Genomic DNA, 23,573 nt, shown 5'->3' on the forward strand with positions numbered 1-23,573 from the left:
GGAATGGGACATTGGGCTGTTTATTACACTAGTCCCCAAAGTTTTATAATAACGTTTTCTTATTCATTAGCTTCACAACTTTGCTGACTTTTAGTAAGTCCAAACGTTGTAATCTACAGAAGTGGTAATTTTGTGTATCATAATTGGGGATGTACATCAATTTATTGGCCATTGCTCTTAGCATTATTGTCTTGCTTGTTGATAGCGTTTGGGAAATATGATTTTCTCGGCTAATATTCAATTTTTTTTCAGCGGATTCTTTATTTAAAAAAAGTATGCATATTTAAACAAATAAAAACACCTTTGATTTATGACCTTTAAACATCTTCTCTTTAAATTACTTTTGGATGTTGTCATCCTTGTTTACCTATAATCTGCATATCTAATCGATATATTATTACTTGGATGTTGCACCAGATTTTTATGTACTTGTAGATGGCTAAGATGATGATATCCCCTTTACATCATCCCCTCCTTCTAGATGAACGAACTGTCCAATAATTTAATACCTTAATTCACAAGAATTTTCCCCTGTCAATATATCCTTATCTGTTATATCCAATGCATATCTATATCCATTTCCAAAGAATATCATTTCCAGGGAGGGAGGGGACATTGGACTGAAAATTACACTGGTACCACAAGATTTATGTACAAGACATCTCATTAGTTGGCTCTAAACCTTTGGATACATCAATTTATCGTTCATTGTCTTATCCCTCGTGATCCCTGTTTAATTTCTTAAATAAAGATCAATGGTAATTGCAATAAATGTTTTTGACGTATCTAATAAATGTATATTTTCGCATGTAATATAGATAATATTACAGGGATTTTAAAGGGATAAGACATTGGACGATTAACAAAAGATAATTTTCTATAGATTAAAATTATCGTTGGGGACCAACCAACGGAAAAGATAATCCTATTATATAAAGTAGTAAGCGTTTTTTGTCTGTCTCGAAGGATCTCGCTAACCACTAAACCGATATTGTTCTCCTTTACAGTGAAGCTTCTTATATGTCCTGGGAAGGTTTTAAACTATTTTTGGGGAGGGGGTCTTCACCCCCCCCCCAAAAAAAAAATATATTTTTTTTACTCTTTTGAAACTCGATTTAAAATGGGAGAAGTCGACTTTTCCCCCTCTTACCTTAAGTGCCTCTAGAAGCTTCTGGGGGGGGGGGGGGTGTAGCCGCTAGTTTGGTTATACTACTTTGGGTACCAGTGTAATTTAGATTAGATTAGATTAGATTTATTATTCTTGGGTGTACATACATAGAAAAAAAAAAAACAACAAAATAATAAATGAATTAAATGAATATTATATACATTTATATATACAGTCAAATTTTATTGATATGATTAATTTATAAAAAAATTTTCTTCCCAAATGGCAGTTTCCTAAAAACTAGGAAGTATGCAGTAATGTGTATTCACACATTGTTTTCATACAGGCCATATAAATAAGACAAAAAAAATAGAAAAAAAGATAATAAGCAATAAATAAAATCATATTGGAGAGGAAAGAATGATAATAGGAAGGATTGATTAGGACATACAAGTCTCACACCATTATTGCAATAATAGAAATTTAAAAAAAATTTTAACAAATAGATTTTGATTGATTTATCAGATTTCAAACAATATTGAAAAGAAATATAATTTTATCTACATTCTTGACATAATGGGTTGTTACACACTAAAGTTAAGCTTGATAACAAAGATTCTTTTAGATTTTTCATAAATTTTTTTCTTGATTGATTGTGGGTTAATAAATCATTATTACAATGGTTATTCCATAATTCTTGGAAATAATACTTAGGAAATCTTTCAATAGATTTAAACTTCGGTTTTTTAACATCAAACATATTAGAGTTTCTAAGATTTCTGGTATGTAATTGATTACGGCGAAGCCATGTACCTTGAAAGGAACTTGGTAGCTTACTGTTTATAAAATCATACATAAATAATAATTTCAAATAATTAGCTGATTCATGTAAAGGAAGGACATTCATTTTTTTAAATAAAGGCATTGTGTGTGAGATGTGTTTCTTACTAAAAACAATTCTTATTGCCTTTTTTTGCAATTTAATTAATGGGTCCATAGTAGATTTTAGACCACAACTCCAGGCAGGTAAACAGTAAAGTAAATGACTATTTATAAGTGAGTGAAAAAGCATTTTTTTGCTATCTAAATTCAGTATATGTTTAGCTCTATTTATAAGAAATCAGTTCAGTCGCGTCTCTCTTTTGGACTGTGGAGTCCAGAGAATACGGCCACCCTGCTCCTCCATGAATTCCTTTTTTTGGCAAGTGCTTCAGCTTCTCCCCATGTTAATTTCAAATTAAAGAGGTCCTTTTCAGTGCTCCGCCTCCAGGTCATTTTTGGTTGTCCCCGTTTACGTTTACCAGTGGTGGGGTTCCATTTTAAGCACTTTTTTGGAAACCTATTTTGTTCCATTCTGAGCACATGTCCTAGCCATCTTAGTCTTTTAAATTTCACTTCTGCTTCAATACTATTGCACTTGGTCTTAGCATACAGCTCAATGTTTGATATTTTGTTTGGCCAGAATATTTTGCAAATTCTTCTTAGGCAGCTATTGTGAAATGCATTAAGTTGATTTGTTTCAGTTTTCACAGTTCTCCAGCATTCAGCTCCATAAAGAAGAACTGATTTTACATTACTGTTGTAAAGTCTGATTTTTGTTTTCAGAGCAAGTTTCTTTGAATTCCAAACGTTGTGTAGACTGTTGAAAGCAACCCTAGCCTTATCAATCCTGGTTTTAATATCAGCTTTTGAGCCATTTTCACTGCAGATAACACTCCCCAAATAGGTGAATTTGTTGCTTTGTTTCAATTGTTCACCATTTATTGTTATAGTTTGATCAGGGTTTGTAGGTATATTCATAATTTCAGTCTTCTTGACATTAACAAAGAGCCCGACTTGTCCTGCGTATTTGACTAGTCTATCTGTCTTAGCTTGTAGATGTTTAATTGTTTCTGAAATCAGTGCCAGATCATCAGCAAAGTCCAGATCTTCTAGGTGTCCTAGTATGCCCAGCTGGAGACCACGTTTTTTTTTGTCCTCTGTGGTTTTCTTCATCACCCAGTCAATGACCAATATAAATAGAATAGGTGATAAAATGCATCCCTGTCTAACTCCAGTGCTTATTTTAAAGAAATCAGATGTCTTATTGTTTCCAACTGAAACACAGGCTTGGAAGTTGTCATAAAATTTAGTTATCATAATTATCATCTTTTCAGGTATACCATAACTTCTTAGTATTTTCCAGAGTGTTTGTCTGTGTATGGAGTCAAAGGCCTTAGAGAAATCAACAAAATTTACATGGAGTGGCTTGTTAAATTCAACACATTGTTCAATAACTGTCCTAAGGGTGAAAATTTGGTCAACACAGCCTCTTCCAGCACGGAACCCAGCTTGTTCTTCTCTTAGTTTATTGTCAATTTTCTCATCAATTCTGTTTAAAATAACTTTACATAGGACCTTGCTTGGGATAGAAAGCAGCATAATTCCTCTCCAATTATCACAATTGTTCAAATCTCCCTTCTTAGGTAGTTTTATGATTATACCTTTAGACCAGTCAGTTGGTATCTTTTCTTGTCTCCAAATTTTATCAAAGAGATCAGTCAGAGTCCTAGCAGAAAGATCTATGTCTGCCTTAAGCATTTCAGCAGTTATCAAGTCAGGTCCAGGTGCTTTGTCGTTCTTTAGACTATGTATAGCAGCTTTAACTTCTTGAATAGTTGGTGGTCTTGTGTCTATGTCTATTTCATGTCCTGGTTCTGGTTCAGCAGTAATTTCAGGTTCAGGTCTGTTCAACACTTCTTCAAAATGCGATTTCCACCTTTCAGCAACTTCTTTTTCTGTAGTGAGTAATTTACCATCTTTAGCCTTGATAGTTTCACCACTCTTTTTGTTATATTTGCCACTTAATTGCTTGGTTATGTTGTATACTGTTTTCATGTTACCGAAGTCAGCTGCTCTCTGGGCCTTTTCAGCCAGATTGTCAATGTAATCTCTCTTGTCTTTCCTTGTGCGCTTTTTGACTTCTTTGTCTTTAGCAGTATATTCAGCTCTTAAATTGCCCATGTCAGCCAAATGTTGAGCATTATGAATTTTGTTTTTAAGATTCTTTCTCTCTTCTATTTTGTTCCATGTTTCTTCAGAGATCCAGTCCTTTTTCTCTGGTTTCTTGTGTCCTAGGATTTCCTTAGCAGTAGATTGAAAGTTTTCTTTAATTGAAGTCCATGTGATCTCAGTCTCGTCATTTAGGTCCTCTAAGACTTGAAATCTATTTCTGAGTTTTAAGACAAATTCATTCTTTATCACTGGGTCCTTTAATCTTGAAGAATCATATTGTCTGCCAATCTCACTCTTTTTATCATGGCCAGTACGCTTCAGCTTTAATTTAATCTTACTGACAACTAGTTCATGGTCACTGAATATGTCGGCTCCTCTATAGCTCGTACAGTCTTGCATTGATTTGACCCATTTTCTATTGATCATAATATGGTCAATCATGTTTCTTGTTTGTCCATCAGGTGTTGTCCAGGTATATTTGTGAATGTTTTTGTGTTGGAATAATGTACCTCCTACGACCATATCATTATTTAAACAGAATTCAAGTAAAAGTTCTCCATTTTCATTTCTTGTACCTATGCCAAAGTGTCCCATTGCATTTTCCACTCCAGTCCTGTCAGTTCCTACTTTAGCATTCATATCTCCAAGAACTAGACACATGTCATGTTTGGGTACTGAGTTTCTGATTGATTGCAGTTGATCATAAAACTCTTGTTTTACTTCTTCACTTTTGTCATTTGTTGGGGCATAGCATTGGATAAGGGTCAACTTGCAGTGCCTTGATTGGAATCTAGCCTTAATTATTCTGTCTGATATAGGTTTCCAGTCTATTAGTGAATTGACATGTCGTTTTTGGATAATTATAGCAACCCCATACATATGTTGACTTTCATGACCAGAATAAAGTATTAGGTAGCCATCTTTGGTTGTGGTTTGTCCTTGTCCTGTCCATCTACATTCTGCAATTCCAAGTATTCCGATATTGTAACTTGTCATTTCTTTAACTACTTGGGCTGTTTTAGTTGACTCATACATTGTTCTAACATTCCAGGTTCCTATCTTACAGCTTTGCTTAGAACTTATTGGTCCTGTCATCAAGTTGATAGCTTCCTTTCGGGTTTCACCATCATCTTTCATATTCTCAGTAAACTGAGCATCAGTTCCAACAGTTCTTGTTTCATGCACACCTCTGGCTGTGTTAAAGCCATAAGTGTTTGAGGTTTTGTGGGTGGTTTCGCTAACTGTGATGATTTTTTACAGGTAGGATAGTTAGTCCTACGCAAACCTTTCATATCCCTGGAAGGAAGGGTGACTGGTAAGGGGAGGGACGTCAATATCCCCCAGTACTTCAAGAAGTACCTCCTGCCCTGATTTATAAGAAATAAGGAACTAGAAATCTTTTTACGTAAATGTTCTACATGATATTTAAAATTTAAAGAAGGATCTATAAATACACCTAGGAATTTAATTGCAGGAATATTGCTACTTGAATTGACGTAATTTAAGATTTTTATTTTCTCATGATCAAACTCATTTTCATTGTTAAAGTTTAGCTTAATATTAAGAGCATTCCAATCAATAGTATTTTCATTTTTATTAAATATCATGATTTTAGTTTTATCAGGATTTAAGCTCATTTGATTACTCCTAAACCAATCAGATATCTTTTTAAGTTCATTGTTTAATTTCAGTTTTATCTCTGTAAAGTTTTTACCAGAAATTAAAAAATTACTGTCATCAGCAAATAATAGGGTAAATAAATCAGTACAGTTTTTAAGATCATTTATGTAGATTAAAAATAGAATTGGTCCTAAAATAGAGCCCTGTGGGACACCTCTATCTATGTTCAGCTTTGTTGAGTCAGTGTTGTTTACATGTACAAATTGCTGTCTATTACTTAAATAATTTTTAAACCATTCAAGTTCAACGCCATTAATGCCAATTTTTGACAACTTTTTAATTAAAATAGAGTGTGGAATTGTATCAAAACATTTTGCAAGATCACAGAAGACTCCAATTACAGTTTTATTATCATTTTTTGCTTCAGCTATATAATTTAAGAGGTGTATCACGGGGTGTATTGTAGACTTTTTTGATTGAAATCCATACTGATGTTCAAAAATGATATTATTTCTAATCAAATAGCATGACAGTTGTTGATAAATGACTTTTTCTAAAACTTTTGAGAAAATAGCTAATAAACTTATCGGCCTATAGTTTGATGGATCAGCTTTTTCATTAGAATTATTCCCTTTTAACTTAAAAATAGGTATAACTTTTGCGATTTTAAATTCAGAAGGTATTTTTCCAGTTAAAATAGTTTGGTTAATGACATGAGAGAGAGGAAGGGCAATAACAGAAATTATTTTCTTCAAAAAAGAATTTGACAGGCCAAAAATGTCCATACTTTGTTTATTTCCCATTTTTTTAACAATATCTATAACTATATTTGGGTTTATTGTATGCATTTTAAAACTGGAATTATAATTAGGTATAAAGCTACACGGATCAATGTTAGAAGGATTTATTTTAGATGATATCTTGCTTGCTACAGAAGTGAAGTGTTCATTCAATTTCTCAGAAATTTCTGCATTATCTAAATATATAGCATCATTAAACTTCAATTCATTGATACATGTTGCTTTATCTTTTGTTTTTCGGATTGCATCTCTAATAATATCCCAAGTTTTCCTCAAGTCAGATTTACATTTTTTTAGCTCATTGCAATAATACAATTTTTTAGCTGTTTTTATTGCACGATTATAGACATTTCTATATCTATTATACATCCTAATATTATCAGCAGTTGGTTCATTAATACTTAACGTGGACAATTCAAATTTTTTATCTCTACATCTCATTAAACCATCAGTCATAAATTTTTCAATTTTATGTATGTTCTTATTAATTCTAATCCTTTGTAAAGGAAAAGAAAGTTCATAAAATTCATTAAAAAGCTCATAAAATTTATTAAAACAATTTTGGGGTTCTAAACTGTTAGTTACATTTTCCCAATTAACATTTCTTAATAGATTGATAAACCCAGCAATTTTTTCTTCATTAATATTTCTTGTAAAAAAACAAGATTCTTTACTTGCTTTATGTGAATAAGGTGTTATTGTGAAAATTGGGAAATGATCAGATATATCATTTAATAAAATCCCTGAATGAAAACTATTATCTTTTGCGTTAGTAAAAATTTGGTCAATACATGTTGCTGATGTCCTAGAAATTCTTGTTGGTCTTGTTATCAAAGATAAAAAACCATTTGCAATGCAATTTTCAAGGAAATCATTTGTTTTTTCATGACAGTGATACTTTAAGATGTCAAAATTAGAATCTGTGAAAATGTAAGAGGCACATTTAAAAGACATTAATTTACTTTGTAGGTTAGAAAAATTATCAATAAAAAAATCCATTTGTTGAGATTCAGTAAATCCCATTATAGAAGAATTAGGCCGGTAGACATTACTCAAAACAAATTTTTCTTTGTTATATTCAAGTTGAATTGTGAGTGACTCAAATAAGCCTTCTTCAAATGTTGACAATTCATTCAATATTTTGAATTTTAGATTTTTATGAATATAATAAGCTATCCCGCCGCCCCCTTTATTCTTTCTACATTTATAGATAAAGATATAATCATCTATTTTAAATATATCTTGGTCATAAATAGTCCAGACTTCTTGCAAAGATATTACATCTATTGTAACTTTATTTTCTTTTAAATAATCTATATATTCTTTAAGCTGAATAAATTTACTATTAAGACTCTGAATGTTCCAAGAAAGAAATTTTAATGTTTGAAATTGCTTACATTTTTCAATAAATTGTTTGTTATTAAAATATGAACATGCCAAATCAATTTCATAATACGGATTTTCATAATTATTACCATTTAATGTAGGATCTTTATATCTAGATAAGAAATCATATTCAATATTATTTAAAATCTGACAAATACTACCCACCCTATCGAAAATCATTAGATAAATATAGTGTGAGACAAATACATAAAGGGTATGATGAAGAAACGAAGTTGGGGGAAAATAGGGAGAAGTTTTTAATGAATGAAAAATAAGGAAATTGGGTGTAGATTAACATGTAAACAAAACTCAGCTTACAAGGGTATTATATTAATTTTACATGAAGCAATTTTTAGTTGCGAAGCTACTCTATAATTTAAATATTATAAAATATAATGTAAGAGGATAAAACTTAGAAAAAAAAATCAAAGTATTACATATAATAGAATCATAATGTTTAACATTTAACAATATTTCTCAATTATTTGATTAGGTGTGATTTCAAACATTTTCACTTTGAATACTTTATCACTCTTTTTAGTAATAAATTTGACAATTTTGCCATCTAGATGCCAAACTTTTTCAAATTTCTCAGATTGAATCAATTTTTGCATGACAGCATAACGGCGTTTGGTAAGATCAGCAGCAATACGATAACTTTTTGTGCCTTTTTCACAATCAATTTTCCGAACCTTAGCAAAATTTTTGTTGGCAAGAATTAGATTTCGAAGGTTGCGATTTTTGAAGCGCACAAAAATAGGTGGGCACATATAGTTACCACTCTTTGGGATGGGCAATACATGAGCTGTTTCTATGTAATCTGATGGATGTTCAACGCTGAAACCAATAGAATCTTTCTTTTTGTTCAAAACAGGCCCAAGCATCTCATGCACCGCAGCCATGCAAAGCTTAGCATGGTCATATTCAGAGATATTTTTGGCTTGGGCTTCTGGTACGAACAAACCATTTATACGCACACAGTAATTCCTTGATGCCTGCTCTCTAGCATCCACTCCTTCTCTTACAGCCTCAAGTCCTTCCTTTAAAGGAAGTATATCCTTATCATTAATTTGTGCTTTAAATGCAGATAGCTCGCTTTTTAAAGCATCTAAATCTGCCTTTTTAGGCCTGGACTCAAGATCTTCATTAAGCTTCTTTACCTCCTCTTTCAGATCTGTATTAGTATCCTGCAAATCACTCATGGCTTTAGAAAGAGAAGCCAGTTCTTTCTCATTTGCAGTAATACGGGCAGACAGACTCTCAATTACTTCTAATTTAGATAGCCTATCCTTAATATCCCGAATATCTTCTGATAGTGTAGTTTCTACACTTAAATTGTTAAACTTTGACATTTTGTTAATTTGATCCCTTGTATAGGAAATGAATTAGAAATACATGTGTTTATAGGATGAAAACTAAACACAGTCCAATGACCCGTTCCTCCCGGAAATAGTATTTTAACGAAATATAATAGATACACTTTTAGAAGCGCGGCCTAATTAAAATTTATGTTTGTCTATTAAAGTATTTTAAAATGGCACAGTGATAAAATATTTGTTACCTAGTAAACCATTTTAGTAACAAGGATGACAACATCCATAAAAGCGAAGCACTGAAACGGTAGGACAAACGTACATTAACACTTGTATATTGTCTGAACTGAGTAATCAGAATAAAAATGAATAAGAGTCAAATAAAAAATGTGAGTAAATTTGTTGAAAAACTTTTTGATACAGGATAATGTTTATGGATATACTTACATTTTTAGGACTTGATTATAGAGATGCTTTGTTTATAATATTGTACTTTGTTGTCCCAGGAATCAGTATACCAAAAATCAGAACAATCGGATAATTAGATCACATAAAAATTTGTTGTTAACAAAGTAAAAATCAACATGTTTAAAATGGACGTACGGACATTCTGGTAATGATTATAGAGTTGCTACACTTTCTAAATCATACCTAACTACTACAGGAACCACCATGCAAAGTTTGAAATCGATAGGATAATTCTAACTTGCCTGAATTAACGAAAAAAGCTATCTGTCTCAGACGTTCGGATGGACAGACCGACCCTAAATATAGAAATGCTCCGCTTCTAATAAATTTTTAGGCACTCAGCTTATTTAAAATTTTTGTTTATAAATGTTGTCTGTCTGCTGAAGTATTTTAAAATGACATAGTAATCAAATGTTAGTTACATCAAAATGAAAAAAAATAAGATTAAAATCAGTTTTGTTAGCCCCGAGTGGCAGAAGGTTTAATGATTTTGAATTAATTTTATGATTTTCCATTTTTATGCCCATGAAAAGCAATCTGTCATACGATGTGATAAATTCTGTTGACATGTCCTTTTTACCATTGCATTGGGTACAATAGTAATAATAGGGTTTAAGAGGTAACTAATATTTGATTACTACACTACGATTCTATGCCTGATTTTTCAGTATGATTTAGAACTGGTTATAATCCAGCGGATATTAATCGATTTCTTAGATGTATTGGCAAGTAAATTAAACAAGCAATTTAAAACATTTTAGGGTTTTAAAGAATTCAATAATCTCTACGTTTAACCTATCCCTTCTAAACTGCTTTAGATGTTTTATATGTAGCATGTTCAATGTTTGTAGGGGCGTAGTAGTTTGTTGTATAACCATGGAGGTGGGGGTACCACACCCCCCTCTGCTGCAGTCCTGGGGCCGCCCCTAGCGCCCCCCACCCACGGGATGATTGTGATTGGCCCGGCACAAGATATTCTTGACGAATCTTATCTTGTTTCTATTGAGTCCAGAGGATATATACAAGTAAGCAGAGTTGCTTTGGCTTTAAAAATGGCTTTTTATTAAAAAACTAACCTATTTCAAATTTCTACTAACTCACATATGTATAACTTTTGTTTTAATTTATTAACGTTTGTTATGAGGTAACAGGATTTGTGTGAAAATGGCAATGAAACTGTGTCTATGACAGCAGTAAAAGTGTAATTTTGACATTGGATAAAAAAATATTGCCAAAAATATAGCAACAAACAAAATTGACAAAAACACATCCACCTTTTGTCAAAAAATTGCTTTGAATTGAAGACTAACCAAGCGACGTCCAAGCTTTTTATTTTGAGGGGTTTAAAAGGGGGTTTTTAGAGATTTTTGGGGTTTATCTAATATACTTGGGTATGGTCTCTTTTGTTACATCGCCTCTTAAGAGGGGTTTTGTCGTATTTTCACAGTAGCTTTTCTCCTGCAGGGGGCTCTAACCCTGCGGGCCAATCAATAAACTAACAAACAAAAGCTAAGAAAATACGACGAAACGCCCCCAATGTTACAAAAGGGACTATACCAACTTTATGAATTTTGAGGATATTAAAATGATGGGTTTCAAATTTGAGTGAGGTAAACACCCCTTTACCCCCATCCTTGGACGTCTATGAATTGACCATTTTGAAAATTCTACTAACTTACATAAATAACCTATATTGTTTTTAATTTACTAACGTGTTTGTTTGCTTTTTATCAAAAAGCTTTATTGCTAACTTCTAAATAAATTATTAATAAAAATTTCAATTTTTGTGTTCAAAAAGTCTTTATATTTCTCCTCCATGCTAAGTTTTGTTTTACTAAGAGACGTTAAAAATGGAACCTACTTACATATATTGGGGAGTTATTTGGCCCGCAAACAGGCGCAACTCAAGCAAACTAATAGACATAAAAAACCTAGTAATTATTTATCGCATCTTATTATACACAGCTTTCCGCGGATGTTAAATGCAAAAATATATAAGATTAAAACCAGTGTGTTATCCCCGAGGGGCTGAAATTATTGTCTGTAATTCGATGCTATACATGATTTTTCCGTATGTATGATAACCGATTCTAATCCAGCGTATATTTATCGGCTTTTAAGCTATACTGGAAAACTTTTATAGTATAATAATAGCAGCTTTACTCCAAAAATTGTTTTTCTGTAAAAAAAAGTTGAAATGAAAATATATCTTATTCATGTTTGCCATTTACTAGCAAAACATACAGTTGCAATTTCTCTCAAAGTGCAAAATCAAGTACAGAACTCACCCCCACCCCCCTCTTTTAATTTTTAGATAATTTAAAACTAGCTTTTTTTGCCCAACTCTTATACAACCTAACCTAACCTGATTTAAGATAAAACACCATATTGTAAAAATCAATTTATAATTGCTTGTTGCACTAGATTTTCATGTACTCTAACAAAATACATCCAGCTGGCTAAAATAAAGGTCTCCTCACCTTCTACTGGATGAACGAACTGATAAATAAATGAGTTCCATATTAGCAACCTAAATTGATGACAAATTTTCCCCTGTATTCTATAAACATTCTTACAAAAACCACCCCCCCACCTTATTTACAATTTATTTTAAAAAAAAGAGAGGGAGGAGTAATGTGCTTTCTAGTCATATTTAGGAAAACTTCCTGTATAGTAAAATAAAGACAACAGTATAGTACGAAGCTACCTAAGGCTGTAATTTTACTGTGATTCCTATATATTTTAAAATCTGAGAAAACTGCTTATAAAAGGTCACATTTCATAACTATATTTATTTGCAAATTTTTCTTCAGATTTGATTTGATTAAAAAAATGAAAATTATAATTTTTTTTTTCTCGTATTCATTCGAATCCGGTGGATAGGAACCGGTTCTCATCCATACGAAAAAACCTATGTCTAGCATCGTATTATATCCAGTTTTCTACAAATATAGAAATGTACAATCAGAAGATTAAAACCAGTTTTTTTAGCCCGTTCTTTCGGCATCTCGGGGCTAAAAAAACTAGTTTTGATCTTATAATTGCACATTCTATATCCGCGGAAAGCCGTTTATAATACGATAAACGAAATAACTATTCTGAAATTCTCTGATTTTAAAACATAAGAATAATGGCAATAAACGATAAATTGAAGTACATTCCCCAATGATTATAAACAAAAACCACAAATTGAAAATTAAAAGTTTATACATTGCAAGTTTTTAGAAACCAATCAATATTTTAAAAAAAAATGTGAGCCAACAAATTAGATAACCTAATTATAAATCTTTGGGGGTACCAGTGTAATTTACAGTCCAAGTTTTTAAGCAAACGAATTAGACAATGATTATCAACAAAAACCACAAATTGAAAATTAAAAGTTTAGACATTGCAAGTTATTAGAAACCAATTAAGATTTTTAAAAAGTTTGTTAGCCAACAAATTAGATAACCTAATTATAAATCTTTGGGTACCAGTGTAATTTACAGTCCAATGTCCCCTCCCTCCCCCGAATAATTAGAAAATGGACAAAGTGTCTAAATTTAGACAAAAGTACCCAAAGTTTTTGATCAAAAGAATTACTTTCAACGTGATTATAAATCTTTGGGTACCAGTGTAATTTACAGTCCAATGTCCCCTCCCTCCCTCGAATAATTAGAAAATGGGCAAAGTGTCTAAAATTAGACAATTAAAAAGTATTCAAAGTTTATGAGCGAACAAATTAGACAATTTGTTATAAATATTTAGGGGTACCAGTGTAATTTACAGTCCAATGTCCCCTCCCTACCCCGACTAATTAGAAAATGGGCAAAGTGTCCAAAATTAGACAAAAGTACCCAAAGTTTTTAAGCAAACGAATTAGATGACCTAATTATAAATCTTTGGGTACCAGTGTAATTTACAGTCCAATGTCCCTTCCCTTCCTCCCCCGAATAATTATAAAATGGACGAAATGTCTAAATTTAGACAAAAGTACCCAAAGTTTTTAAGCAAACGAATTAGATGACATGATTATAAATTTTTGGGTACCAGTGTAATTTACAGTCCAATGTCCCTTCCCTTCCTCCCCCGAATAATTAGAAAATTGGCAAAGTGTCTAAAATTAGACAAAATTATCCAAAGTTTTTAAGCAATTGAATTAGATGGCACAATTATGAATCTTTGGGTACCAGTGTAATTTACAGTCCAATGTCCCCTCCTTCCCCCGAATAATTAGAAAATGGGCAAACTATCTAAATTTAGATACTTTATTTGTGTCTTAATAGTTCCCAAAGGGTTCTGTGTACCAACTCTCAGGAAGGGAGAGGACATTAGGCTGTTTATTACACTAGTCCTTAAAGTTTTATGATAACTTTTTCTGTTTCATTTGCTAAATAACCTTAAGGACTTTCATTGCATTTTGGTTTGTAGGTTAATTAATTTGAGTGTCCAAACATTTTTACAACTAATTGTAATCTACAGAAACGGTAATTTTGTGTATCATCATTTGGGGTGTACACAGGAATCTAAGGGGATAAGACAACGGCCGATAAATTGATGTACATACCCAATGATGATACACGAAATTACCACTTCTGTACATTATAATCAGTGGTTGAAACGTTTTGATGTTCAAAAAACAAAGCAAAATTAAGTCTCCAAAGTTGCTAAGCCAGCGAATAAGAAATTGTTATTATTTGTTATATTTGTGTCTTAATAGTTCCCAAAGGGTTCTGTGTACCAACTCTCAGGAAGGGAGAGGACATTAGACTGTTTATTACACTAGTACCCAGAATTTTATGATAACGTTTTCTTATTCATGGGCCCGTCAACTTTAATTGCATTTTGATTGGTTGGATCATCAAGTTGAGTGTCCAAACATTTTAACCACTAATTGTAATCTACAGAAAAGGTAATTTTGTATATCATCATATGGGGTGTACACTGTACACAGGGACCTAAGGGGATAAGATAATGGCCGATAAATTAATGTACATACCAAATGATGATACACAAAATTGCCACTTCTGTACATTACAATTAGTGGTTGAAACGTTTTGACGTTTAAAAAAACAAATCAAAATTAAAAGTTGTTAAGCCAACGAACAAGAAATTGTTATTATTAAACTTTGGGGACTAGTGTAATTAACAGCCCAATGTCCTCTCATTCCCTGATTCTATATCAATTCTAATTTTGTTCTATTGCCAACTTAGAAAGGGATGTATATTCAGAATTACGAATAATAAATCATTTTGATTGGTCCATTCAGCAGTTTACAAACTTTTACACTTTAGAGGGGTTATTTTGTTTATAAATCATTGAGATATCTTGATTGCCTGTTTTGCTGGCATCCGTAGCCAGCCAGAATGATACTAATTATACCATTTAAAACGTATCGAGCCGTTAAGGTTCAATATAGCTATTTTATTCTTACCTCTTACTTAAAATTCTAAATATATAAACAAAATTACCCTTTTAGTAAACTAAAATTATTTGTGGAAAAGTTTTGATAATCAACTTTTGTACCAACCAATTAGGATTTAATAATAGTACCCAAAAGTTTTACAGTCAGCCTTCAAGAGATCTTGTTTTTAAAACTTTGGGTACAAATTTAATTTAACATTTTTCCCTGGCTAAATTCTAAACTCATTAGGGACAATTTACACTTATTAAAGTGTTTGCAAAATTAGTTGTGAAACATAAAGTAATAGACATAGTATATCTAGATAGTCCAACTGTCCCCATTTTTCGTCAAAATCAAAAATATTGTTTACATTTTGTTGTGTACTAAGTACGGGCGACGAAATTTTAGACGAATTTATTTGGTGATATCATTTTTAGAAAGGTAACTTTATTGAAAAAAATTCATAATTAACACATTGTAAGTTTATTCATATTCTTTACATTCACGAGGGAAGATTTTTTAATTTAAACTAATTAATTTACCCAGGAAAAGCTTAATCCTAAAATATGGACAATGTATAGCTGACTCATAATGCACACGGAATGATAAAATCATGCCCTAGCATAACAAAATGTGTACACAATTTCAACCAATGAGATCTCTTGTATGTTCCTTTAGTATTCTCATATTGGTAGAATCAGACAGTATGTCTCTTGAGTAATTCTATTCATAAAGGTAACAAGGATGACAACATCCATAAAAGCGAAGCACTGAAACGGTAAGACAAACGGACATTAACAATTGTATAGCGTCAGGAATGAATAATAAGAATATAAATGTATTTGTTGAAATTTGTTGAAAAACTGCTTGATACAGGATAATGTTTATGGACATACTTACATTTTTAGGATTTGATTATAGAGTTGCTTCGCTTATAAATTTGTACTTTGTTGTCCCAGGATTCAGTATACCAAAAATCAGATTAATCGGGTTATTAGATTACATAAAAATTTGTTATTAAAAAAGTTAAAAAATCAACTTGTTTAAAATGGACGTGCGGACATTCTAGTAATGATTATAGAGTTGCTACGCTTTCAAAATCGTACCCAACTACTACAGAAATCACCATGCAAAGTTTGAAATCGATAGGACAATTCTAAAGTGCAAAAATTAACGAAAAAAGCTATCCATTACGGACGTACGGACGGACCGACCCTAATTATAGAAAAGCTTCGCTTTTAATAATTACACAACTGTCTCGACGAATATATGTACACATGTGTGTTACAAAGCCGGGAGGGACCAGACATTGGGCTGTTAATTACACTGGTACCCAAAGTTTCATAAACATTTTACCTTATTCGTTGGCTTAGAAACTTTGAGTACTTTTACTTAATTCTGATTGGTTTACTCAAAACTGATAGTGTATAAACGTTTCAACCTACAATTTCAATCTACAGAAAGGTTTACCTTGTTTATTATCATTGGGGATGTATATCAATTTATCGTTCATTGTCTTATCCCTGGTATACAAAAAGATATAGGTATGACACTATAGATCTAAAATTAATTCCTTTGGTCATATAGGATTTTGGGAACTAGAAACTAACCAGGAAGGAAGGGGACAATAGGCTGTTTATTACACAAGTCCCCAAAGTTTTTTAATAATGATTACTTATTCATTGCCTTAATAACTTTGAGGACCTTTATTGAATTATGTAAAGTAGGGTATTGAGTTAAGTGTTAAACGTTTCAATCAATGATTTTAATCTACAGTAGGGATAATTTTGTGCATTATCATTGGGGAGGTACCTCTATTTATCGTCCATTGTCTTATCTCTTTAGGTTCCAGGGATTGAAACTAACGCAACTTTGTTATTTTAGCTAATTTCTAAAACTTTTTGTTTAATCACAGAATGCCGCTAAATTTATTATGCTCCCAGCAGACCAAGCTTACTGAAAAGAAATCAAAAACACACCGTGGTGTTACAAATCTTTCTTACATATTCTTTAGGGAGGGATATGACATTGACTATGATTAAACCCATTAAGATAAGTTATCGAATTTATTGGGTTTAAAACATAGGATACTTTTATCAAATCTTTTATAATGGATTAGTACAATCTAACAGTGTTTAAGAGTACTGTTTTGATATATGATCTTTTTAACTGCTGAACCGATATGATTCTTATTTCCAGAGAATACCAATAGCATTATTTCTATAGTAAAAGCCGGACAAAAAATCGGTCATAAAGTCGGTCAAGGAGCGGTCAAACGGTCATAACACCAATTTTAGGTTTCTACCTTATACACAAAAGTCATAATGTAGAAATTAAGATTTATTTAGAATTTTTTCTAATTTTGGTGCTACCCAACCGACTTTGACCGGGCACCACGACCGACACAGACCAGATATCCTAATAAAATCAACTCTTGCCGACGTATAATTACTAAACTTAAAAAGTCATGAAGTCACAGCTCTCCATCTTACCTTCAAAAAAATAAGATTGAAAAACTAGAGGGGTGCTCTTAGATCCCCCCCCCCCCCACCCCGATCTGTAAGGGTTAAAACTTTCTCCATTTTAAAATACGCCTAAATATCTTAAAGGCCGTTGTAAAAAAAATACAATAGGACCAACAGAAAAAAATAACTTAACATAACTGAAAAGTATTTTGTAATATTATTGAGTAAAAACCGTTTAGATTAAAATGCATTTTATATTGACAATACTTATCTTGTCAATATGAGACAAGATTTAAGTATATAAATCAATGCTTTCAGGGCTATTGCAATGAAAGATAAATATGTAAACAATTCGAAAAATATTTTACTAGGGTCGGTCAGTCCATACGTCCGAACAACAACTTCTATTTGATATAATCATCCTATTTATCTGATCTTTGGAATACTGATTTCTTTACAACAAGATACAATATTATAAGCAAAGCAACTCTATAACCAAGTTCTAAAATGCATGTATGTCCTTAAATTTTTTCCTGTTTTTCAACAAATTTACTTACAACTTTCTTTCGACTTATATACTTAAATATATTCTGCTTGTTTAGTTCTGATATTCAACAAGTCTTAATGTTTCTATGGAACACAGTAATAGTGTCTGACTGATTATGACGTAACAAAAAAATTAGCCAATGAGAGGCCACTATAAATTTTACCATTGGTCAATAACGGCCTCTCATTGGCTAATTTTTTTTGTTACGTCATAATAAGTCAGACACTATTACTGTGTTCGTTTCTATGTACTACCGTTTCAGAGCTTTGCTTTTATTTATGTTGACGTTGTAAATTTTGTGTTTTTAGATTGTATGAGTAAAACATATAACCTGAAAGTGCCAGGCAAATCCTGATCCAAGTTTATAGGGAATATGATTATAATATTGTTTTCTTTCTTAAGGATCTAAAGAGGATCTTATTGGTATACATCCCCAATGATAATAAACAAAATGATCTTTACTGTAGAATAAAATTGGTAGTAACAAAGAATTTAGTTTGTAATTAACTAATTAATTAAGTTTATAAAATTAAGATATTAAGCCAACGATTCACAAACAAGAAAACACAGTTATTAAACTTTAGTGACCAGTGTAATTTACAGTTCAATGTCCCCTCCTCCCTTATTCTATCTATAAAAAGTACAAAGCAAAAAGATTTTCAACAGAATCTAGGTTGAAGTTTGTACTTTTTAAACTTATGATATTCTCGGACTACTGGATCCCTGTTACCATTTAATATGTACATTAAGATATATAAGTTGGAAAGAATTTAAATGTTAGAGGGAGATTTGAAATCTGCATCAAATTTTAAGGATTTTTTATATCTAAAAGTGGAAATTCAATTTAAGTTAATTAATTTTGACATCTGTGATTGGTGGATGGAAAACTATCTGCGCTCTGATTGGAGAAGCTTAAGTGTCGTACATCATTCAACCAATTAGAACACAGGTAGTTTCCAATCCACCTATCCTATTGGTCAAAATAAATTAACTTAAATTGCATTTCCGCTTATTGATAAAGAATTATACAAAAAACGAATTTTATAAAAAATCTTTACAATTTGATACAGATTTCAAATCTCCATCTAATATTAAAATTCCTTCTAACTTATATATCCTAATGTACACAGACTTAATACTTAGGAATACATTTTAAGTTTAAAGTAAACTTACTGTTTATACAAAATATCCTTAACCAAATATGATGAAATGAAATAAAAAAGAAATATAAATGATCTATCTTTTAGTTTTTATGTTCAGCTAACAATTTTGTGGATAAAAGGATTTACCGTAATGATTTTTACAGGATTTTATATTATCCTCATTTTTTTCATTAAACATCAAATTTACAATTTATATTTTTATTTTTAGATTTAGAAAAAATATTTTTCCTAAGCATATTTGAATTATTGATAAAATGAGTAAATAAGGTATTGTCTTTTTTTTGGTTTTTAATCGTATATAGTATTATAGACAGCTTTCTGCGAATATTAAAATGAAAAATTGTAAGATTAAAATCATTTTTGTTAGTCCTAAGGGGCCGATTGGCGATTCGTCGTATTTTAAAATGACTTTTTAGAGGTTATTTTAGGTTAGGTTAGGTTATATTGGGTTAGGTGATTGCCCCACAGGGTTAGAGCCCCCCGCAGAGGCTAGAAATAGGAGAAAAGCTACTGTGAAAAATACGAAGAATCGCCCCATAAGGTGCGATGTTACGAAAGGGACTATACCCAAATTTTGTAATACAATGCTATAATCTATTTTTTAGCAGATATCGATCGGTTTTGAGGCTATACTTTTGAGAAAACGTTTTTAACCTAATCATTACCCTATCAGTATCTATTGATAATGAGGCCATATAAATTGACCCTTAGAGATAAATTGCATAACTTAAATTGGGCGTTGAAATAGCATGCAATACTAGCTATTTTTACACTTTTTTTATTTGATTTGCATACAATTTCAATTTTCTTATCCGAACAAGGATGACAACATCCAGAAAAGCGACGCTTTGAAACGGATTTTGTATAATTTTTACGGGACACGATTCCAGTGACGTCATATTTTTATGTTGTGTAATGTAATATGATTACTTTCTTGCATATTGATAATGGATATATTAATACTTGGAGGTTGCACCAGATTTTCATTTACTCTAATAAAGTGATAATCACAGCTGGCTCAAATAACGATACCCCCCCGATCCACACACTTTATCCCAACTTCTCCTCTCCTACTGGATGAACGAACTGATCATTAAATGTGGTCAATAATAGCAACCAAAATTGACGACTAATTTCCCCTGTCAATAAATCCACTTATACTATATCCATTATTTTTAATACAATACATTAAGCTCAAATTTAAACTTAGTTTCTTGACCAGATTTAAAACCTCCATCGAATATTAAAGTATTTAGGTATATTAAGGGATAAGACAATGAACGATAAATTATTGTACATCCACAAAGATGATAAACATAATATTATTTGCCCCTTCTGTAGTATTCAAAGTTGGTAAGCAACTGAAGGAGAGATTTAATCAAACTTTAGATACCAGAACACTTTATAGTGCAATGTCTCCTCCCTCCCTATTAAAATAAGGCGATTTAGTCAAGGGAGGTAGGGGATATTTAGCTGTTTATTACACTAGTCCCCAAAGTTTTCTCAAAATATTTTCTTATTCATTGTCTCATAAACTTTGGCGATTTTTATTTTATATATATAAATTATATAATAACGTTTTCTTACTAGTTGACATAATAACTTTAGGAACTTTTATAGAATTTTGAATGGTTGCTCTTTTAAATCAATTTGAACCACCAATTGCAATCTACAGAAAGAGTTATTTTGTGCAGTAACATTTTGAATGTACATCAATTTATCGGTCATTTAAGAGTTTAAGAGAAGGGAAGGATTCCAAAAGGAGGTTCAATTTACAATCATGGGATTGTGATATTTTTTTATCTTTGTTGTGTTGCAATCAAAGTTTAAATTTCAACGGGCCAAACTTCAACAATTATTTCAATAAAAATATTCGTGGACAGTGATTTTGTTCTGAAAAAATATAAGTTATTTAATTTCAGCATTATTTTATTAATAAATTAACATTAACAGATGTTTAAAGATTTTTACTTTATCTTTAAAAGGATTTAATGTTTGAGAATTTAAATCCTAAAAGCTTTAGTTTCTTTTATATTTTGACCTAGTATTTATATTGCATATATTAACATTCTAATGCTATTTATTGTGCAATTTGTTTTCTATGAAGTTTTTAAATTTTACCCTATAAGACATTGCAATAACTGTAATTTTGTCATTGCCCCTAAAAATGCAGTTAGTTGTGAATTTGACTTTAAAACTGTGTTTATGACAGTAGGTTGACTGTAATTTTTGCTTGCCTTAAAGAAACTATGTACTCTTACAATTGTTTTTTGAAAGCTTTAAAATAATTGCAATTAAAAAATATACTAATAGTTCACAAAAATCATAGAAATACCCTTAAAATTTATACATTGATTGATTGAATTTAGAAGCCTAGTTTTAAAATATGCAGCACCCAAAACTTATACCTTACCTGCATATTTTTTAAGTTGATTGATTAATTGTTTCTTTTCAGGAGCCTCCTGAGATTGGTTTTTGATACAATTATGTTATCGAGATTATAATTAATTGATTTAAACGCAAACGACCTTTTTCTTGAGAACCCAACTTGGGTTTGTTGCCCATAAAGTAGAATACGCGGAATTCTGCACTGCGACTTTTCCCGCCAAATTTAAAAAGTTAATTAATTGATTGATTGATTTCAGGAGCCTGGTGAGTCGCCAATAAAGCCACCCCTTCCTCCTCCCCCTCCTACCCCCTCCAACCTTTCCGTCCCCTCCACCCCCCTCAGGAAGGTAAATATTTTTATTTCTGTTTGTATTTATGTATGTCTGTCTGTATGTCTGTCTGAATGTCTGTCTGTATGTCTGTCTGTATGTCTGTCTGTATGTCTATCTGTATGTCTGTCTGTTTGTCTGTATGTCTGTCTGTATGTCTGTCTGTATGTCTGTCTGTATGTCTGTCTGTATGTCTGTCTGTATGTCTGTCTGTATGTCTGTCTGTATGTCTGTATGTATGTCTGTCTGTATGTCTGTCTGTATGTCTGTTTATATGTCTGTCGGTAAATCAATATGTATGTTTATTTGTCTGTATGTCCGAACGTTTGTCGGTATGTCTGTTAGATTGTCTGACCATCTTGCTGACTGCATATTTGGCTGAATATAAATATGTCTGTATTTCTGTTTATAAGTCTGAAATGTTCAGAAGTTTATCCGTATGTCTGTCTATTGGTTTACATATCTTTCTAAATATAGTATATATATATCTATTCTGATATATATGCAAATACTATTCTTATTCACAAAGAAAAAAAAGGTTTAATAATAGAATGCTGAAATGACATTTTCCAACGAAATCCCAAAACAGCAATTCTTATTTTTATTGTGTTACACCTAACATGTAACTTAACATGAAAACAAGTATGGCAACATTCATAAAAGTGAAGCTTAAGAAATAGGATGGTTCAGACAAACGAACATTAACAAATATTGCATTCAATACTTTACATTATTTAGATGTCTTAACAAACACATTTTGCTTAATCGTCCTGGGAATCTAGTAGATATTATATGTATAACGATAAATATGAAAAATTGTAGTAAAGCTTCGCTTTTATAGTTATCCTTCAAAAGTAAATAGCAAAAGGTTTAAGGACGTCCAAAGTTGGGTGACAAAGAAGTTTGAATCTCCCTCCCTCTATATAGATACCAAAATTTAGAAATACACAAGATCCCCCACCTCCGAATTAAAACTTTTGAAAACCCTCATCTTACCTTATTTATAACCGAAAAAAGGCTTGGACGTCCTTGAAATAAATTTTAGCTTATAAAAAAAAGGATTAATAAAACATTTTACAGTATGGCTTAAAAACCGATTAATATTCGCTGGATTATAACCGGTTCTCAGCCATACTGAAAAATCATGCCTATCATCGTATTACAGACAATTTTTCACGAATAATGAATTAAAATCATAAGATTAAAACCAGTTTTGTTAGCCCCTAAGGGGCCGAAAGGGCCACGGAGAGCTGTCTGAAATACATAACTATTTTTTTTTCAGTCCCCCCTTCCCTCTCCACTACCCACCGCTGCCGCAGGTGGCCTACCCGACCTTATTCCCGCCGGTCACCGTGACCGTGTTGACCGCTACACAGCCGCTATCAACCCTGCTGACCCGCATCAGGCACCAATAGATTACAAATACAATGCAATATCGGACGGACGGAAAGACAGACAAACAAATAGACATACATACAGACAAACAGACAAACTAAACATTTATAATGCTACATAGGGTATAGAAACAAACAGACAGAAAGAAAAACATATATACATATTACATATAAACAGACAAACAGACAGACAGATAGACAGATATACACAAAT

General features: G+C 31.8%; 1 protein-coding gene across 8 annotated transcripts in view; it reads left to right on the top strand.

Moving 5' to 3' along the window:
- Positions 1-23,573, top strand: part of Stacl (SH3 and cysteine-rich domain-containing protein) — a 242,260-nt gene that overhangs the window by 5,771 nt on the left and 212,916 nt on the right. For all 8 annotated transcript variants that reach the window (XM_080169796.1, XM_080169939.1, XM_080170150.1 and 5 more), the window contains exons 2-4: positions 10,541-10,714; positions 21,894-21,983; positions 23,248-23,370. In XM_080169796.1, the coding sequence (XP_080025922.1) occupies positions 10,637-10,714; positions 21,894-21,983; positions 23,248-23,370 (291 nt within the window). In that variant the 5' untranslated portion in view covers positions 10,541-10,636. The remainder of the gene's footprint in view (positions 1-10,540; positions 10,715-21,893; positions 21,984-23,247; positions 23,371-23,573) is intronic.

The sequence above is a fragment of the Acartia tonsa genome, chromosome 1, assembly GCF_053477335.1.
Source record: "Acartia tonsa isolate MP-2025a chromosome 1, ASM5347733v1, whole genome shotgun sequence".
NCBI classification, from domain to species: Eukaryota; Metazoa; Arthropoda; class Copepoda; order Calanoida; family Acartiidae; genus Acartia; species Acartia tonsa.